Genomic DNA, 18,998 nt, shown 5'->3' on the forward strand with positions numbered 1-18,998 from the left:
AACCTCTCCCTGTGAAGTAAATGTTATTCGGTGTTTATGGGCTTCTCTTACGACAAGCATGGGTTGCTGAAGACCAATTTTAACCCGGATCTACACGTGTGCGTGGAAAGGGATAAGGGCATTGAGCCGATGACAAGCCTAACCATTTTAATTACGCAAGGTTCACCTGAACCTGCGTTCGTGTATAATTTAGATTACATTTTAATTTTGTATGTAATAATATACTCCCTCGTAATCTGTATTATTTCATTGTTTTCTTAATGACAAAGAATGAAGATGAATGAATCTGTAACAGGCAGTTATGTTATTCTCGTTTATCATTTTCAGGGATTTCCTATATCAGAGACGAGATTAATAACAACTGTTCGGTCGGTCTGATTGCCTCTTCCGGGTTCGATGCTGAAACATCAGGACCAACTTCTGTGCGCATGCGGAGTAGCTCAGAATTCTTTTTTACGAACAAGACTGATTTCATTGCCTACGAAGGCCTCGTAAGTGTAAAATCCTTTGGACAGTTTTAGTACCGAATGAGTTAGTTATTAATAAATTAATATATTTATTATTAGTATTATTATTTTTGGTGTTAGATTGTTGTGGAAACATAGCTCGAAGTGGCGCAGGCATTAGAGGCTTGCATCTTGGTTAAGCACGGGAAGAAACCGAGGACGAACCGGAATCACAGTGTGCTGGTATCCCTAAGGGACGCAACTCCGACTCCAATGACTAGGTTACGTGTATATTCGATATGACTGGCAATAGATATAGATCATAGAGATCGATAATCGCTGACTAAATATCGATCGATTATCGATAAATATCGGAGAAGTAACTTTGAGCAATAATGCCAACAAAAATGAATATATTTCACATTACTAGTGAGTGCTGACATGTTTGTTCATGGATCAGCCAATGAACGAAAACCTAACTTTGTGTATTGTTTGAAAAAATTAAAACTTTATTCTATCACAAAAGTTAATGTACGATGTTATCGATGGGATAATTGTCATATCAATAATCATTAACATTATTTCCTATTGACATTTCCGGTTATCGATCAATTTAATAACCCCTTTTATTCGAAAACATATCAAGACAGCTTCTAGTGTATGATTTTACGTCCGTTAGAATGGCTGCAGAATCGCTTTAGCGTAATGCAACAACCCAATCTGTTATTGATGAAGAAGGACACCGGTTTAGAATTGATCTTCAGCATCCCATGTTTGTTATAAGATGCGACTAACGGGACCGGGTGGTCAGGCTCGCTGATTTGGTTGACACATGTCATTTTATCTCAGGTACGTAGATCGATGTTCATGCAGTTCATCACTGGATTGTCTGGTCCCAGACTCAATTGGTTACAAACAAAATTGAAATTTCTAGAAGTGTTAGTAACAAGTAACTTGTGCACACATATACATGATAATGTTTTCAGAGAACAATGCGTGGAATAGAGTGTGACGTGTGGATCACGGACAAGGTCAACTGGCCAGTGGGCAGCGCCATGAACACCACGTGGGAGTGGTACTTCGCCAGAGTAAGTTGAAGCCGTTGTTGCTGAAGCATTAGCAAAGACGTAGTAGAGGTAGTCATACTGGAGGAGAGTAGCAGCAGTAGCAGCAGTTGTAGTAGCAGCAGCAGTAGTAGCAGCAGTAGCAACAGAAGTAGTAGCAGTAGTAGCAGCAGTATCTGCAGTAGCAGTAGTGGCAGTAGGACTAGTAGTAGTAGTAGCAGTAGTAGTAGCAGCAGCAGTACTAGTAGTTGTTGCAGTAGCAGCAGCAGCAGTAGTAGTAGTACTGGTAGCAATAATAGTAGCAGTAGCAGCAGCAGTAGTAGCTGTAGTAGTAGTAGTAGTAGCATCAGTAGCAGTAGCAGTCGCAGCAGTAGTAGCAGTAGAAGTAGCAGTAGTAGTAGTAGTAGAGGCAGTAGTAGCAGTAGCATCAATAGTAGCAGTTGTAGTAGTAGCGATAGCAATAGTAGTAATAGTAGTAGAAATAGTAGTAGCAGCAGAAGTAGCAGTAGTAGCAGCAGTAGCAGTAGTAGCAGTAGCAGAAGTAGTAGTAGTAGCAGTAGCAGTAGTAGCAGCAGTGGTAGTAGCAGTGACAGTAGTAGTAGTAGCAGCAGTAGCAGTAGCAGCAGTAGTAGTAGCAGTAGCAGTAGAAGTAGAAGTAGTAGCAGTAGCAGTAGTAGCAGCAGCGGTAACAGTAGTAACAGTAACAGTAACAGTAGCAGTAGTAGTAGTAGCAGTAGCAGTAGCAGTAGTAGTAGTAGTAGTAGTAGCAGTAGCAGTAGCAGTAGCAGTGGTAACAGTAGTTACAGTAGCAGTAGTAGTAGTAGTAGTAGTAGTAGTAGCAGTAGCAGTAGCAGTAGCAGTAGCAGCAGTAGTAGCAGTAGCAGTAGCAGTAGCAGTAGTAGCAGCAGTGGTAACAGTAGTAACAGTAGCAGTAATAGTAGTAGCAGTAGCAGCGGCAGTAGCGGTAGTAGTAGCAGTAGTAGTAGCAGTAACAGTAGCAGTAGCAGTAGTAGCAGCGGTAGCAGCGGTAGTAACAGTAACAGTAGCAGTAGCAGTAGTAGCAGTAGCAGTAGCAGCAGCAGTAGCGGTAGCAATATTAGTAATAGTAGTAGAAGTAGCAGCAGTAGTAGCAGTAGTAGCAGCAGCAGTAGCAGCAGCAGAAGTAGTAGTAGTAGTAGCAGCAGCAGTAGTAGTAGTAGTAGCAGTAGCAGTAGCAGCAGCAGCAGTAGCAGCAGTAGCAGCAGCAGAAGCAGCAGCAGTAGTAACAGTAACAGTAGAAGTAGTAGCAGCAGTAGGAGCAATAGTAGTAGCAGCAGCAGTGGTAGTAGCAGTAGCAGTAGTAGCAGTAGCAGCAGTAGTAGCAGTAGTAACAGAAACAGAAGCAGTAGTAGCAGAAGCAGCATCAGTAGTAATATTAGCAGTAGCTGCAGTAGTAGCAGTGGCAGTAGTAGCAGCAGTGGTAACAGTAACAGTAGCAGTTGTAGCAGTAGCAGCAGCAGTAGTAATATTAGCAGTAGCAGCAGTAGTAGCAGTAGCAGTAGTACCAGTAACAGTAGCAGAAGTAGCAGTAGCAGCAGCAGTAGTAATATTAGCAGTAGCAGCAGTAGTAGCAGTAGCTGCAGTAGTAGCAGTGGCAGTAGTAGCAGTAACAGTAGCAGTAGTAGCAGTAGCAGCAGCAGCAGTAGTAGCAGTAGCAGTAGCAGTAGTAGCAGTAGCAGCAGCAGTAGTAGCAGTAGCAGTAGCAGTAGTAGCAGTAACAGTAGCAGTAGCAGCAGTAGTAATAGTTGCAGTAGCAGCAGGAGTAGCAGTAGTAGCAACATTAGTATCAGTAGCTGCAGTAGTAGCAGTAGTAGTAGCAGTAATAGTATGAGCATGACAGTTATACCATGATTTTGTTATATACTTGATAAGCTGATATACACTATAAGCTAGTTATGTTATACATGGTTGCTGCTAATTATTGTTCATGTAAATGCCCCTTTCTGTGGTGCAGCAAGAGTGGCAGGACAACACCGGAAACAATTTCGAGAGTCAGATGCCTGTTGGGATCATCATAACAATGCACATGCAACCGGTAAGAGTGAGTGAGTGGGTGAGTGAGTGAGTGAGTGAATGAATGTGTGCGTGTGTGTGAGTGAGTGTGTGAGTGAGTGGGTGAGGTGAAATGGGGTTTAACGTCGAACTTAAGAATATTTCGCTCATATGACGACGTGCATGCGTGTGTATATGTATGTACGGCTGCTTGTACTACCCCAGACTGAAGCTGGTTATATAGTGCTAGTCCACTGAGATACCATGCCGCAGTGAGAGAGAGAGGTCTAGCAATTAGTTCTTTATTTCATCATAAAGGATGGCTATATTACATGCTTGTTAGGAAATGAGGGGATAGCAAACCCTCTTAGTGGTCGTATCTGTCAACGACCACAATGGTATTGTATACAACCAGCTGTTAACCTCAAACTGTACATAATGAGTACCAGAGAGAGAAAGAGAGAGAGAGAGAGAGAGAGAGAGAGAGAGAGAGAGAGAGAGAGAGAGAGAGAGAGAGAGAGAATGTGTGTGAGTGTGTGTGAATGAGTGAGTGTGTGAGAGTGAATGAGTAAGAGTGTGAGTGAGTGTGTGAATTCCGCTTCCCTCGTCGCATGTTTCATGAGGTGTTGTCGGTGTTACAGGTACGACACTACATCTACAACATCTACGACTACAACGAGGAGCCCCCTGTCATCTGGTCATTTGACATTGGCAAGTGCTACAACTCCACAGAGAAGCAGTTCCAACAGTTTCTGCTGCAAGGTAGATTAGAGTGAGTGAGTGAGTGAGTGTGGTTTTACGCAGCTTCCAGCTATATTCCAGCAAGATCCTTGCGGAAACCGGGAAATGGGCTTCACATACTGTTCCCATGTGGAGATTCGAACCCAAGCATGGCATGATTCATGCATTTTATCGCATCCCAGTTTCACAGATTCATGCTCATGATGTCAACCACTGGTTCAAGTCCAGACTCAGACCGCCTCCGTGGTGTAGTGGTTAAAGCGTCCGCCCGGAGAGCGGAAGGTCGCGGGTTCGATCCCCGACCGCGTCATACGAAAAGACGTTAAAATATGGTACTTGTTGGTCCCTGTCTGGCCCTCGGCATTAATGGGTACAACAAGGACTGGTCGGCTCGGACTCAGTATAATGTGTCTGAGCGGGGTATTCATGCTTCACTGCGGCGTAGTATCTCAGTGGGCTAGCACTATAAAACCAGCTTAAGTCTGGGCTAGTACAAGCAGCCGCACATACACATACACACGCATGCACGTCGTCATATGAGCGAAATATTCTCAAGCATGACGTTAAACCCAATTTCACCTCACCTCACCTGTAGTCCAGACTCAATTGAACGTTGTCACGTAGCAGAAATATTATTGGCTGTCAACAGCCAGTGAATATCAGTTAAGATAAGATAAGATAAGATAAGACTTTATTATCCACGTAGGAAATTTGGTTTACATTCATAAGAACTCGAGCATTTAACGATCACAAAATATTGCACTGACAGGGCTAGATGAGAGCTTTCCAAGAACTATACTTTCCGAGTATAGGTCCCAGATACTTGTATTCCTCTACCACATGCACTTCCTCCCCGTCGATGAGTACTGGTTCTAGTGGTTGTTTACAAGTAAAGTCTATAATCATGTCCTTTGTCTTGGTGACATTTAATACAAGGTAGTTGTCATAACACCAGGAAGTGAATCTATCAATTTCGTTTCTGTAATGTAGTTCAGAGCTGTTGAGGAGTCCTGTTAATGCGGCATCGTCTGCGAACTTGAATATGAGGGAATAGAGTCACACAGTCGTTTGTGTAGAGGGTAATCACTCACACAGTCATTTGTGTATAAGGTAATCACTCACACAGTCATTTGTGTAGAGGGTAAACACTCACACAGTCATTTGTGTAGAGGGTAATCACTCACACAGTCATTTGTGTAGAGGGTAAACACTCACACAGTCATTTGTGTAGAGGGTAATCACTCACATAGTCATTTGTGTAGAGGGTAAACACTCACACAGTCATTTGTGTATAAGGTAATCACTCACACAGTCATTTGTGTATAAGGTAATCACTCACACAGTCATTTGTGTATAAAGTAATCACTCACACAGTCATTTGTGTATAAGGTAATCACTCACACAGTCATTTGTGTAGAGGGTAATCACTCACACAGTCATTTGTGTATAAGGTAATCACTCACACAGTCATTTGTGTATAAGGTAATCACTCACACATTCATTTGTGTATCAGGTAATCACTCACAGTCATTTGTGTAGAGGGTAATCACTCACATAGTCATTTGTGTATCAGGTAATCACTCACAGTCATTTGTGTAGAGGGTAATCACTCACACAGTCATTTGTGTATAAGGTAATCACTCACACAGTCATTTGTGTATAAGGTAATTACTCACACAGTCATTTGTGTAGAGGGTAATCACTCACACAGTCATTTGTGTATAAGGTAATCACTCACACAGTCATTTGTGTATAAGGTAATCACTCACACATTCATTTGTGTAGAGGGTAAACACACACACAGTCATTTGTGTAGAGGGTAAACAGAACGGGAGATAATACACATCCTTGGGGAGCACCAGTATTCGTGAGTGTTAAATCAGAAGAGGAAGAGTTCACCAGAACACGTTGTAACCGATGTATAAGAGAAGGGCTCGATCCAACGTAAGAGAGTGCTATTCACTTCCATAGTAAACAGTTTCTGCGTCATTAAGTGGGGTTGTATCGTGTTGAACGCAGATGAGAAGTCGACAAACAGAATTCTCTTATATGACTTAGGAGTATCCAGGTGAGTCTATACAGTATGTAGGAGAGAAAGCAGAGCGTCTTCTACACCAGTTCTGTAGATGTCTGGTTTCTTGTAAGAGCAATTTCAGGATAATGCGTTCAAAGCATGTCATTACTATGGGCGTTAAAGCCACTGGCCGATAATCATTTAGTCCTGACGGTTTCGAGTTCTTGGGGATAGGTATCACATTGGCCGTTTTCCAGATTGCAGGTATATGACGTGAATTAACAGATAGCTGGAATATTACCTTGTTCCAGGTAGGCTGTCAGGACCGGAAGCTTTCCTGATATTTATCTTCTTGAAGACCTGAAGAACGTCATCTTCTGTGATGGTGATATTTTCTCCGGCTGGCAGGGATTTGTTAACAGCGAGACGATCAGATGTGAAGTCGTTGGTGTCAAACCGACAGTAGAACTTATTCAAATCATTAACAAGGGAAAGTTCGTCTAGAACAGGAAGACTAGCCCGGTTCCGATTAGTGTCGACCATGGTTTTTACACCCTGCCATGCCTCCTTTAAGTTGTTCTTCCAGAATTCTGTTTCAAGCTTTTTCTTTATACTCAGTTTTGCACTTCTTTGTCAAAGGTTTGATGACTCTTTGAATGTGTTTTATCTGTGCTCCATTTCCAGTACAGTAAGCACGTTTCTTCGCATTGAGAAGCACTTTCAGGTCTTTGGTGATCCATGGTTTGGTGTTAGGAAATAGCTTAATAGTCCTGGTTGGTATGATGTTATCCACACAGAATGTTATGTAGTCAGTCACAACGTCGTTGTGTTCATCAAGACTTGCAGTGAGAGGGTCCCACAGCGTGCAGTCGAAGCAACCTGTGTTATGTAGTCACTCACAACGTCGTTGAGTTCATCAAGACTTGCAGTGAGAGTGTCCCACAGCGTGCAGTCGAAGCAACCTATGTTATGTAGTCAGTCACAACGTCGTTGAGTTCATCAAGACTTGCAGTGAGAGTGTCCCACAGCGTGCAGTCGAAGCAACCTCTGTTATGTAGTCAGTCACAACGTCGTTGAGTTCATCAAGACTTGCAGTGAGAGCGTCCCACAGCGTGCAGTCGAAGCAACCTCTGTTATGTAGTCAGTCACAACGTCGTTGAGTTCATCAAGACTTGCAGTGAGAGTGTCCCACAGCGTGCAGTCGAAGCAACCCCTGTTATGTAGTCAGTCACAACGCCGTTGAGTTCATCAAGACTTGCAGTGAGAGCGTCCGCCAGCGTGCAGTCGAAGCAACCTCTGTTATGTAGTCAGTCACAACGACGTTGAGTTCATCAAGACTTGCAGTGAGAGTGTCCCACAGCGTGCAGTCGAAGCAACCCCTGTTATGTAGTCAGTCACAACGCCGTTGAGTTCATCAAGACTTGCAGTGAGAGTGTCCCACAGCGTGCAGTCGAAGCAACCTCTGTTATGTAGTCAATCACAACGTCGTTGAGTTCATCAAGACTTGCAGTGAGAGTGTCCCACAGCGTGCAGTCGAAGCAACCTATGTTATGTAGTCAGTCACAACGTCGTTCAGTTCATCAAGACTTGCAGTGAGAGTGTCCCACAGCGTGCAGTCGAAGCAACCTATGTTATGTAGTCAGTCACAACGTCGTTGAGTTCATCAAGACTTGCAGTGAGAGCGTCCGCCAGCGTGCAGTCGAAGCAACCTATGTTATGTAGTCAGTCACAACGTCGTTGAGTTCATCAAGACTTTCAGTGAGAGTGTTCCACAGCGTGCAGTCGAAGCAACCTCTGTTATGTAGTCACTCACAACGCCGTTGAGTTCATCAAGACTTGCAGTGAGAGCGTCCCACAGCGTGCAGTCGAAGCAACCTCTGTTATGTAGTCAGTCACAACGACGTTGAGTTCATCAAGACTTGCAGTGAGAGCGTCCCACAGCGTGCAGTCGAAGTAACCTCTGTTATGTAGTCAGTCACAACGCCGTTGAGTTCATCAAGACTTGCAGTAAGAGCGTCCGCCAGCGTGCAGTCGAAGCAACCTCTGTTATGTAGTCAGTCACAACGCCGTTGAGTTCACCAAGACTTGCAGTGAGAGTGTCCCACAGCGTGCAGTCGAAGCAACCCCTGTTATGTAGTCAGTCACAACGCCGTTGAGTTCATCAAGACTTGCAGTGAGAGTGTCCCACAGCGTGCAGTCGAAGCAACCTCTGTTATGTAGTCAGTCACAACGCCGTTGAGTTCATCAAGACTTGCAGTGAGAGCGTCCCACAGCGTGCAGTCGAAGCAACCTCTGTTATGTAGTCAGTCACAACGACGTTGAGTTCATCAAGACTTGCAGTGAGAGCGTCCCACAGCGTGCAGTCGAAGCAACCTCTGTTATGTAGTCAGTCACAACGACGTTGAGTTCATCAAGACTTGCAGTGAGAGCGTCCCACAGCGTGCAGTCGAAGCAACCTCTGTTATGTAGGCAGTCACAACGTCGTTGACTTCATCAAGACTTGCAGTGGATTTACGAAGAGTGTCCCACAGCGTGCAGTCGAAGCAACCTCTGTTATGTAGTCAGTCACAACGTCGTTGAGTTCATCAAGACTGCAGTGGATTCACGAAGAGTGTCCCACAGCGTGCAGTCGAAGCAAACCTCTGTTATGTAGTCAGTCACAACGACGTTGAGTTCATCAAGACTTGCAGTGAGAGCGTCCCACAGCGTGCAGTCGAAGCAACCTCTGTTATGTAGGCAGTCACAACGACGTTGAGTTCATCAAGACTTGCAGTAGTCAGAGCGTCCCACAGCGTGAGAGCGCAGTCGAAGCAACCTCTGTTATGTAGTCAGTCACAACGACGTTGAGTTCATCAAGACTTGCAGTGAGAGCGTCCCACAGCGTGCAGTCGAAGCAACCTCTGTTATGTAGGCAGTCACAACGTCGTTGACTTCATCAAGACTTGCAGTGGATTTACGAAGAGTGTCCCACAGCGTGCAGTCGAAGCAACCTCTGTTATGTAGTCAGTCACAACGTCGTTGAGTTCATCAAGACTGCAGTGGATTCACGAAGAGTGTCCCACAGCGTGCAGTCGAAGCAAACCTCTGTTATGTAGTCAGTCACAACGACGTTGAGTTCATCAAGACTTGCAGTGAGAGCGTCCCACAGCGTGCAGTCGAAGCAACCTCTGTTATGTAGTCAGTCACAACGTCGTTGAGTTCATCAAGACTTGCAGTGAGAGCGTCCCACAGCGTGCAGTCGAAGCAACCCCTGTTATGTAGGCAGTCACAACGTCGTTGAGTTCATCAAGACTTGCAGTGGATTCACGAAGAGTGTCCCACAGCGTGCAGTCGAAGCAACCTCTGTTATGTAGTCAGTCACAACGTCGTTGAGTTCATCAAGACTGCAGTGGATTCACGAAGAGTGTCCCACAGCGTGCAGTCGAAGCAAACCTCTGTTATGTAGTCAGTCACAACGTCGTTGACTTCATCAAGACTTGCAGTGGATTCACGAGGAGTGTCCCACAGCGTGCAGTCGAAGCAACCTCTGTTATGTAGTCAGTCACAACGTCGTTCAGTTCATCAAGACTTGCAGTGGATTTACGAAGAGTTTCCCACAGCGTGCAGTCGAAGCAACCTTTGTTATGTAGTCAGTCACAACGCCGTTGAGTTCATCAAGACTTGCAGTGGATTCATGAAGAGTGTCCCACAGCGTGCAGTCGAAGCAACCTCTGTTATGTAGTCAGTCACAACGCCGTTGAGTTCATCAAGACTTGCAGTGGATTCACGAAGAGTGTCCCACAGCGTGCAGTCGAAGCAACCTGTGTTATGTAGTCAGTCACAACGCCGTTGACTTCATCAAGACTGCAGTGGATTCACGAAGAGTGTCCCACAGCGTGCAGTCGAAGCAACCTCTGAGTTGATTGATGGAGTCTTCTGACCACACTTTCACAGTTTTGTTTTGCCCCATGTGTTTTCAGTGCCCAGTGGCTGTTTCCAGGGAAGTAACGTAAGGATAAATATTGTAGTACTTCTTTGGTTTTCATCTTCTTCTTCCCTTCAGTGAGTGAGTGAGTGAATTAAAAGTCACATAGACGATATTTCAGCCATATCGTAACGACAGAAATGCCTTAATTAAGAATAACTGTTAGAATACATAAAAAAGCTGCCACAACTAGATTATCACATGTTCTTAAACTAGTTTGTGAGCCAATAGACCGATCCAGTCTGTCAATCAAAACTGGCGCATGCGTCAATTTTGGCCAATCAGCAGGCCGGGTGCGCTGTGTGGATTTGTCAGACTTATTTCCGGGGTCAAACGATGCCTTCGAAGCGATGTGCTTTGAATTATGCCATTTACACTCGCTATATCGATTACATATTGCTGTGATTTGATGTGTCCCTTTAACAAAACCATTACGATCAAGACAAAAAAATTGAGGCGGATCAAGGAATGCGATAGGCCTAACGAAAAGGTAAATGTCTGCACCATCGTTCACGAAACCTACGTCTGCCTGCAGATGCGAATTTGCACGAATTTACACACTTTTGCACATGTGCAAAATCATTACCAATTGATGACAACAAATAGCAGTTTAGGATTTTGCAAGTGTTATAAACACGGACAATTCTTGTAACTACAAAATTGTTTTTGCTTCACGTTTTTAGTCACTACTGGGCATTGAGTTGGTACACCATAAACCTGAAATGAGACAGGTGAGAAAGCCGTGACACAATGTAAACAAATCTGACAGCGAGCTGATTTCGGTTAGGGTCGACCGAAATAGCAAAACTTGTTACATTAAAGAACAATGTGGTGGATATGGGTTGCATTCGCGATTAGATATTCTGAAACTTGTCACACATTTTAGGATGTTTTAAAGTTTCACAAGCACAATCTGAAGGCCTATGTACAGTACAGTATCTGTTGATAGTGCAAAATATTCGAAGAGTAATATTTTTTATGCAAACGGAAATATTGTCAGTGTCAGCAGTTGCCTATCACGCAATATCCAAACATCAAAATTAATTCATGAGTGTCTGTAAAACCATGTCTTAAATATTTCAGAATATCTATAAAGAGATGGGACCTTGAATTGATTTAGCTTTACTCAAATGTGAATCGGAGACGAAAACGAAAATGTCAGAAGAATAGTGACTTTCTGGAATATCGGACAGAGTGAAATATAAGTTTATTTCCTAACTATTGAGAACATTATTTGTTTTGATTTTTTTGTCACAGTATAATTTTTACTTGTAAGGTGGGGTTTGGGGTGGGGTGGGGGTACATTGGTACACTTTTAGAGTAATAACATAGTTCTGTCATTTTAATTATTATTCACTGGAAATGATAGCAAGGTATGTTTTAAGAATCTTGCCTCCTCCAGGAAACGTGGAAAGGTAATAAAATAGATAATACTCCAATCAATTATTAATAATTACTTAACTGTCTCACATATCAGATTCATGTGAAGTTAAGGCAGAACTAGGCAAACAAACCCTATATACATATCATGGCTGAACAAACACTTGGTACTAAGATAGCTAGTTTGTTTTAAGTTATATTTGGTCTTTAAATAATATGTTTATTCAGAGAGTGACTCATAATAAAGTTATTTCAACATCCAGAGAATTTGAAAGAAAAACAAAGGCTACGTTTTTGGTCACACCCAGGCATTATTCAGTCATGGAACCAAGTAACTTACAGAATTCTAAGTTGACTGTTCATGTAACTGGAATGGATATTGAAACATGACATTCAACCCCGATTTCATGTAATACTTCTTAGAATTCATCAGCTTGTGAGGAGGTTACCAATATTTGAAGACTGAGCCAAAGTAGTGTTTTTTAAGATGTTGTTTTTTGGACAAATTGTTCAAGGTTTGTTGGTGCTTATTTGGAAAATAGGCTTAAATTCATATTAAAATGCACACTGGTTTAATTGCAGGAGGTGAAAGCTTCAGGACATTTTCATGTATGTTTTCCTAAACTTTTGTTATGACTTTTACCAAATTTTTAAGCAACTATGATATAGTTTGATGACACTAGTAAGTATCTCAGGAAAGGAAATAGATCAGAATTAGTGTTATTTCCCTAAGGGATATGGTCTCAGATCTAATAAAACAAAGATTATCATTGTCTAAGAAGCAATAATGTCAATATGTAATTTTATTGACAAATAGCTTTAAACTTTGAATATATTCTTTGCCTCTTGTTTACAATAGTAGTTAGCAGTTAAATATCTCTAAAGAAAAAGCAGTATATTTGTATGTTGTGTAACATTCTGTTTCAATGCTAGTTAATTGTACGGATAACTGTGGATCCTCTGTTCAAAGATTTTGCATCACACGTTTCCTATTTATGGAAGATGTGTCAGTGTACAGGTGCAGACTGTATCTTGGATTCTTTGTGTTTATGGTGGTGTGACATACCTGTAGATAAATGCTGGCAGTTCACGAAGTCCATTATAGTGGAGGTTTGTAGATTAGGATTCCATAACAAAGTACACATAGAAAAATAAATTGGAAAGGATTATTTAAAAAATGGATTTCCTTATATTCAGTGTCATTTTAGGATGGTGTACAGATTTGGAAGAGAGAAATTTTACTGAAAATAGCTGCAGATTATCTGCTGAATATTTGCTTCTTGGTATGTCCAGATACATCCAGGGAAACATACTGTGTTAACAGGTCCAGTAACGTTTTCCAGATAATATATATACAGACAAACAAGGTGGACGAAGTAGTAGACCGGGATACTGCTTTCCTTCGTTGTCCCTTGAAAGGTAGAAACCTAAGTTTTCTCAGACTTAAAGCTGAACAACGGATAAATAAATAAAGGTGGCACGCGCAGTTTTGACAATTTATTTTATAGATACCGGAACGATCTGTAACTTGAACATGTGGTTGTGTTCACGGTTTTTATAATATTACGATGGGAATTTTTGAGAAAAGAACAACAAACATAATTCAGTTACCTTTCCCCTGCTAATATGTTAGACGAACGTGAATTGCCGGATCGATTATTTGGTAGAAAATACGCTTCCCAGTCTTTTTTCATCGGGCATGTATATCTAACTACTTTTTCACTCGCCAATTATACAACCTGTCAACTAAAATATATTGAAAATAAAATACGTATAACTTTCCTTTTAAAATATCATTCACAAACGACGGATACCAAAGTACAACAAGCATAATTCATCAACAACATTCGCAATCACGTACGTTTCGCCGGCGGTGACGCCATTGTGATTAGTCCGTGGTTGTCCCCCCTAACGTTAAAAACGAAGTGGACGGGGCTTATCGGCCGGGACTGGATCGGTCTATTGACGAACACTGTTTAAAATGGGGCTAAAGATCGCAAGCAACAGAGCCAGGTCACAATTGGATTTATACCACCCCTTCAGCTGCTAGTGGGATCCTTTAGCCATATATATGATATATATACATATATTCATTCTATCTTGGCAGTTATTACCCTGCCACTTAATGAAAACAATCAAAACTTATCTGACCTGTACTTCACACAAGCCAGTACGAAAAACCCAGTTTGAACATGATAAACACTTTTCAGAAAATAGACAATTATTCTTACCTGTAATCCGGCCTATTCAGACAACTTCTTTGAGAGGCATGTTCTATGGGTAGTCAGCTTCTTTATTGCAATGAATTGGGCGTTTAGATGTAGGTGCTAACACGTCCAGCTACGTTCATTGTTATTTCTGTTTTGAATTCTGGTTGTCGAATTTTCCAACCCAGTGAAATTAAACAAGACTTGATTTCATTTGATGGTCAATAGGTCGACATAATACAGTAAAGAATGGATGGTAATTGTGTGTTAGATTCTTCAGGTAAACTCGAGAAGATCCGGGTTAGAATTGATCTTCAGCAACTCCTGCTTGTCGTAAGAGGCGACTAACGAGATCGGGTGGTCAGACTCGCTGACTTGGTTGACGCATGTCATCAGATCCCAATTGCGTAGATCGATGCTCATGCTGTTGATCACAGGATTGTCAAGTCCAGACTAGATTATTTACAGACCCCCGTCATATAGCTGGAATAGAGCTAGTACGGCGTAAAGCTAAACTCACTCACTCACTCTTCAGGTAACTTCACGAAAGATGTCTTGTCAGACGAAATGGGCTTCAAGACCTGGGTGATACAAGCCTTGGTAGCCTACCTCTCTGTGTCACCTCTCCGCATCTCCAACATAGATGTAAGTAATTAATATTACCTTCATACATCCCGTGTTGGTATTCCAGGTCTGATGATGTTCTTAACGTAGATACCATCGACCTATGTTCCTGGAGTAGATACCATCGACCTATGTTACTGCAGTAGATACCATCGACCTATGTTCCTGAGTAGATACCATCGACCTATGTTCCTGGAGTAGATACCATCGTCCTATGTTCCTAGAGTAGATACCATCGACCTATGTTCCTAGAGTAGATACCATCGACCTATGTTCCTGGAGTAGATACCATCGACCTATGTTCCTAGAGTAGATACCATCGACCTATGTTCCTAGAGTAGATACCATCGACCTATGTTCCTAGAGTAGATACCATCGACCTATGTTCCTGGAGTAGATACCATCGACCTATGTTCCTGGAGTAGATACCATCGACCTATGTTCCTAGAGTAGATACCATCGACCTATGTTCCTAGAGTAGATACCATCGACCTATGTTCCTAGAGTAGATACCATCGACCTATGTTCCTAGAGATACCATAGATATGTTCCCATCGACCTATGTTCCTAGAGTAGATACCATCGACCTATGTTCCTAGAGTAGATACCATCGACCTATGTTCCTAGAGTAGATACCATCGACCTATGTTCCTAGAGTAGATACCATCGACCTATGTTCCTAGAGTAGATACCATCGACCTATGTTCCTAGAGTAGATACCATCGACCATCGACCTATGTTCCTAGAGTAGATACCATCGACCTATGTTCCTAGAGTAGATACCATCGACCTATGTTCCTAGAGTAGATACCATCGACCTATGTTCCTAGAGTAGATACCATCGACCTATGTTCCTAGAGTAGATACCATCGACCGATGTTCCTGGAGTAGATACCATCGACCTATGTTCCTAGAGTAGATACCATCGACCTATGTTCCTAGAGTAGATACCATCGACCTATGTTCCTAGAGAGTACCATCGATACCATCGAGATACCATCTATGTTCCTAGAGAAGATACCATCGACCTATGTTCTAGAGTAGATACCATCGACCTATGTTCCTAGAGTAGATACCATATGTTCCTAGAGTAGATACCATCGACCGATGTTCCTGGAGTAGATACCATCGACCTATGTTCCTATACCATCGACTATGTTCCTAGAGTAGATACCATCGACCTATGTTCTAGAGTAGATACCATCGACCTATGTTCCTGGAGTAGATACCATCGACTATGTTCCTAGAGCAGATACCATCGACCTAGAGTAGATACCATCGACCTATGTTCCTAGAGTAGATACCATCGACCTATGTTCCTGGAGTAGATACCATCGACCTATGTTCCTAGAGTAGACCATCGATGTTCCTAGAGTAGATACCATCGACCTATGTTCCTAGAGTAGATACCATCGACTATGTATGAGTAGATACCATCGACCTATGTTCCTGGAGTAGATACCATCGACCTATGTTCCTGAGAGATACCATCGACCTATGTTCCTAGACCTATGTTCCTATCTATGTAGAGAGATACCATCGACCTATGTTCCTGGAGTAGATACCATCGACCTATGTTCCTGGAGTAGATACCATCGACCTATGTTCCTGTTACCATCGAGTAGATACCATCGACCTATGTTCCTATGTTCCTAGAGTAGATACCATCGACCTATGTTTGTTCCTCGACCTTTGAGAAGATACCATCGACCTTTGTTCCTAGAGTAGATACCATCGATCCTATGTTCCTAGAGTAGATACCATCGACCTATGTTCCTGGATTAGATACCATCGACCTATGTTCCTAGAGTTGATACCATCGACCTATGTTCCTAGAGTATATACTATCGACCTATGTTCCTAGAGAAGATACCATCGACCTATGTTCCTAGAGAAGATACCATCGACCTATGTTCCTAGAGTAGATACCACTGATCTATGTTCCTAGAGTAGATAACCATCGACGTATGTTCCTAGAGTTGATCCAAAACGACCTTTCTGCTTAGAGTTGATCTCCATCAACCAATGTTCCTTGAGTAGATTTCCATCAACCAATGTTCCTTGAGTAGAACCCTAGTGGACCAGAGTCAAAGTACAGTCATCATTGTCAGGAGGTCCACAGCGACAATTTCATCATCATGATCATTATTATAATTATTATTACGTCTTGTCACATAATCATTACCATCATCATAATCATTATGACGTCTTCTCAGGTGGACCACAGCGACAAGTACATAAAGGTGGCGTTCTACCTCCTGGGCCCGACCCCTTTCCAGGGCGACATCCCTAACTTCCCCAACCAGATTCCCTTAGCCACTGCGGTACAGTCCCTCACGAACGGCATCAAACAGAGCCAGTTGACCGTCACTATTGAGATGGGGGCGAACATGAACGTGAGTACTGGTGTTTCATTTCATTACGGAGCAACTTTTTGAAGAATTCGTGGTACGGTGCTTCTTGGTCGACAATACCTGCTGAAGCTTGTAGTCTCTTTATGCCTAATGATCACTGTAGGATTATGACGTCTCTGACCCCGAGGTCATGCGAATTTGCAATCTCAGCCAGTATTCCAGATTCACAGTCACCGAACTGGCACATGCTCTACACTGCCGGGCGAAAGAAAGTGTACACTTTAGAATTGGATTTGATTTGGAGCGCTGTCAAAATCTACTAGGCAGGAAACAGTCACCAAGATCCTTTAAACGTAAGGGGCGGTGGAGTAGCCTTGTGGTCAAAGCGTTCGCTCTCCACGCGGAACAACCAGGTTCGATTCCCCACATGAGTACAATGGCTTTCCATTTCTGGTTTCCCCTGCTGGAATTTTGGTAAAAGCTGCGTCTCCCTACGATGTTTCCGACCTTGCATTCTTCTGTCACAGCAATTTCGGCAAAAGTCTCCTAGGACTCTATACTTGTTATCGATATATTTTAGTTTTGTCTTCGAAAATATGTATTTTGGTCTTGTAAATCAAATGATTTTTTCTGCTGCTGTGTTTGATGCATTGGATACGTATGTCTTGAATGTGCCTGATACGCATGCGTTATATGGCTTTCTATGGCTCTATTACATATCTTGGCCCATGTTCTCAAAGCGATCATAGTGCTAGGAATATTAAGACCGGATTATGCCCAGATCATCGTGATTGGTATTGACTACGTGTATTGCACGTATGTACACGCATTGAGCGAGAGTGAGTGAGTTGGGATTTACGCCGCTTTCAGCAATATTTCAGCAATATCACGGCGGGGGACACGAGAAATTGGCCTCACCCATTGTACCCATGTGGGGAATCGAAACCTGGTCTTCGGCGTGACGGGCTAACGCTTTAACCACAAGGCTACCCCACCGCCCCACATGTATTGACTAACAGGTCTGGAAAATCGTGTATCAACCCATCGTAGGACTACGTATATTGTACTGCTACGAACATACGTTGAGGTACACATTTAAGAGATATATTTAACTTGGGTAAACGAACTGGAGGAATACTACTCTTAAAACAGTTAAGAGTTTTTGTAAACTTACGTAGATGTATCGGGGTGATAGTTTTACGACAGACAGACACATGAAGGATGTCGTGGCACTAACCTTACATAGAATAAATCTTCGAATATAATGTTCTGGAGCAGACAGTACGACAACGACGAACTGGAGTCTCTGTAAAAAAGAGATCTAGCCTTGGGTCCGTCATTGAGGCACATTATGACGATCTTAGTGAATCGCCCGTCGTAAGCTAAGCTAAGACGGTTCAGTAAAATACATACGACCAATAGCATCTTAGTGCCGCGCCTGTCAATGTAAAATTGAATATTTTTCAGAGGTATGTTATTTTTAATTGATGTCTCTTGTTGCACAATGCGACCAATGTCATGTACAATATTCCAGGTGATCCGTCTGACTGCGATCCCGTACTCGGACAAGCTCTGGGGCTTTACGCCGATGACGGCGGCTCAACCCGTCACATCGCAGCCGGATGATGAACCTGAGGATGACCCTGTGCCGGAAGTCGACCCAGCACTACCCGAGGTGGAGCCCAGGATTTACAAACGATCTGTGCCTCGCCGCGGGCTCAGGTTGAGCGCAATTGAACTGTGTGAGGCACCCGCCGAGGGATACAGCGGGGGTATGTTTTTCTGCTGTGCGAGTCTGGGGCAGATTATCCAGTGATTGATAGTATACTCATGCCAATAATGGTTGTCACCCCCCTCCCCACCCCAACCCCACACACACCTCACACCCCCACCCCATCTCGTCACGCCGAAGACCCGGGTTCGATTCCCCACATGGGTACAATGTGTGAAGCCAATTTCTGGTGTCTGCTGCTGTGATATTGCTGGAGTATTGCTAAAAACGGCGTAAAACTAAACTCATTCACTCGCTCATTCTTTCAAATCTGTTCATTGAATATATCCAGATATAGTATGTCATTACCTTATTTCATGAACCATTCTTTGTTGGACCGTTCTCCACGATAGTGCGTGTATATGTGTAAACTTGTTCTTGTCGCTATTTGGTTGAAATAAT

General features: G+C 42.9%; 1 protein-coding gene across 1 annotated transcript in view; it reads left to right on the plus strand.

Annotated features, from left to right (window-relative positions):
• The window catches only part of LOC124259539, a 34,367-nt gene that overhangs the window by 13,757 nt on the left and 1,612 nt on the right, over positions 1 to 18,998 (plus strand). The window contains exons 8-14 of the mRNA XM_046693680.1: positions 328 to 491; positions 1,433 to 1,534; positions 3,504 to 3,584; positions 4,183 to 4,303; positions 14,383 to 14,492; positions 16,688 to 16,867; positions 18,360 to 18,597. Coding sequence (XP_046549636.1) covers positions 328 to 491; positions 1,433 to 1,534; positions 3,504 to 3,584; positions 4,183 to 4,303; positions 14,383 to 14,492; positions 16,688 to 16,867; positions 18,360 to 18,597 — 996 coding nt within the window. The remainder of the gene's footprint in view (positions 1 to 327; positions 492 to 1,432; positions 1,535 to 3,503; positions 3,585 to 4,182; positions 4,304 to 14,382; positions 14,493 to 16,687; positions 16,868 to 18,359; positions 18,598 to 18,998) is intronic.

This window comes from Haliotis rubra, unplaced genomic scaffold, assembly GCF_003918875.1.
Source record: "Haliotis rubra isolate DU_JTF1 unplaced genomic scaffold, ASM391887v1 Scf727, whole genome shotgun sequence".
Lineage (NCBI taxonomy): Eukaryota > Metazoa > Mollusca > Gastropoda > Lepetellida > Haliotidae > Haliotis > Haliotis rubra.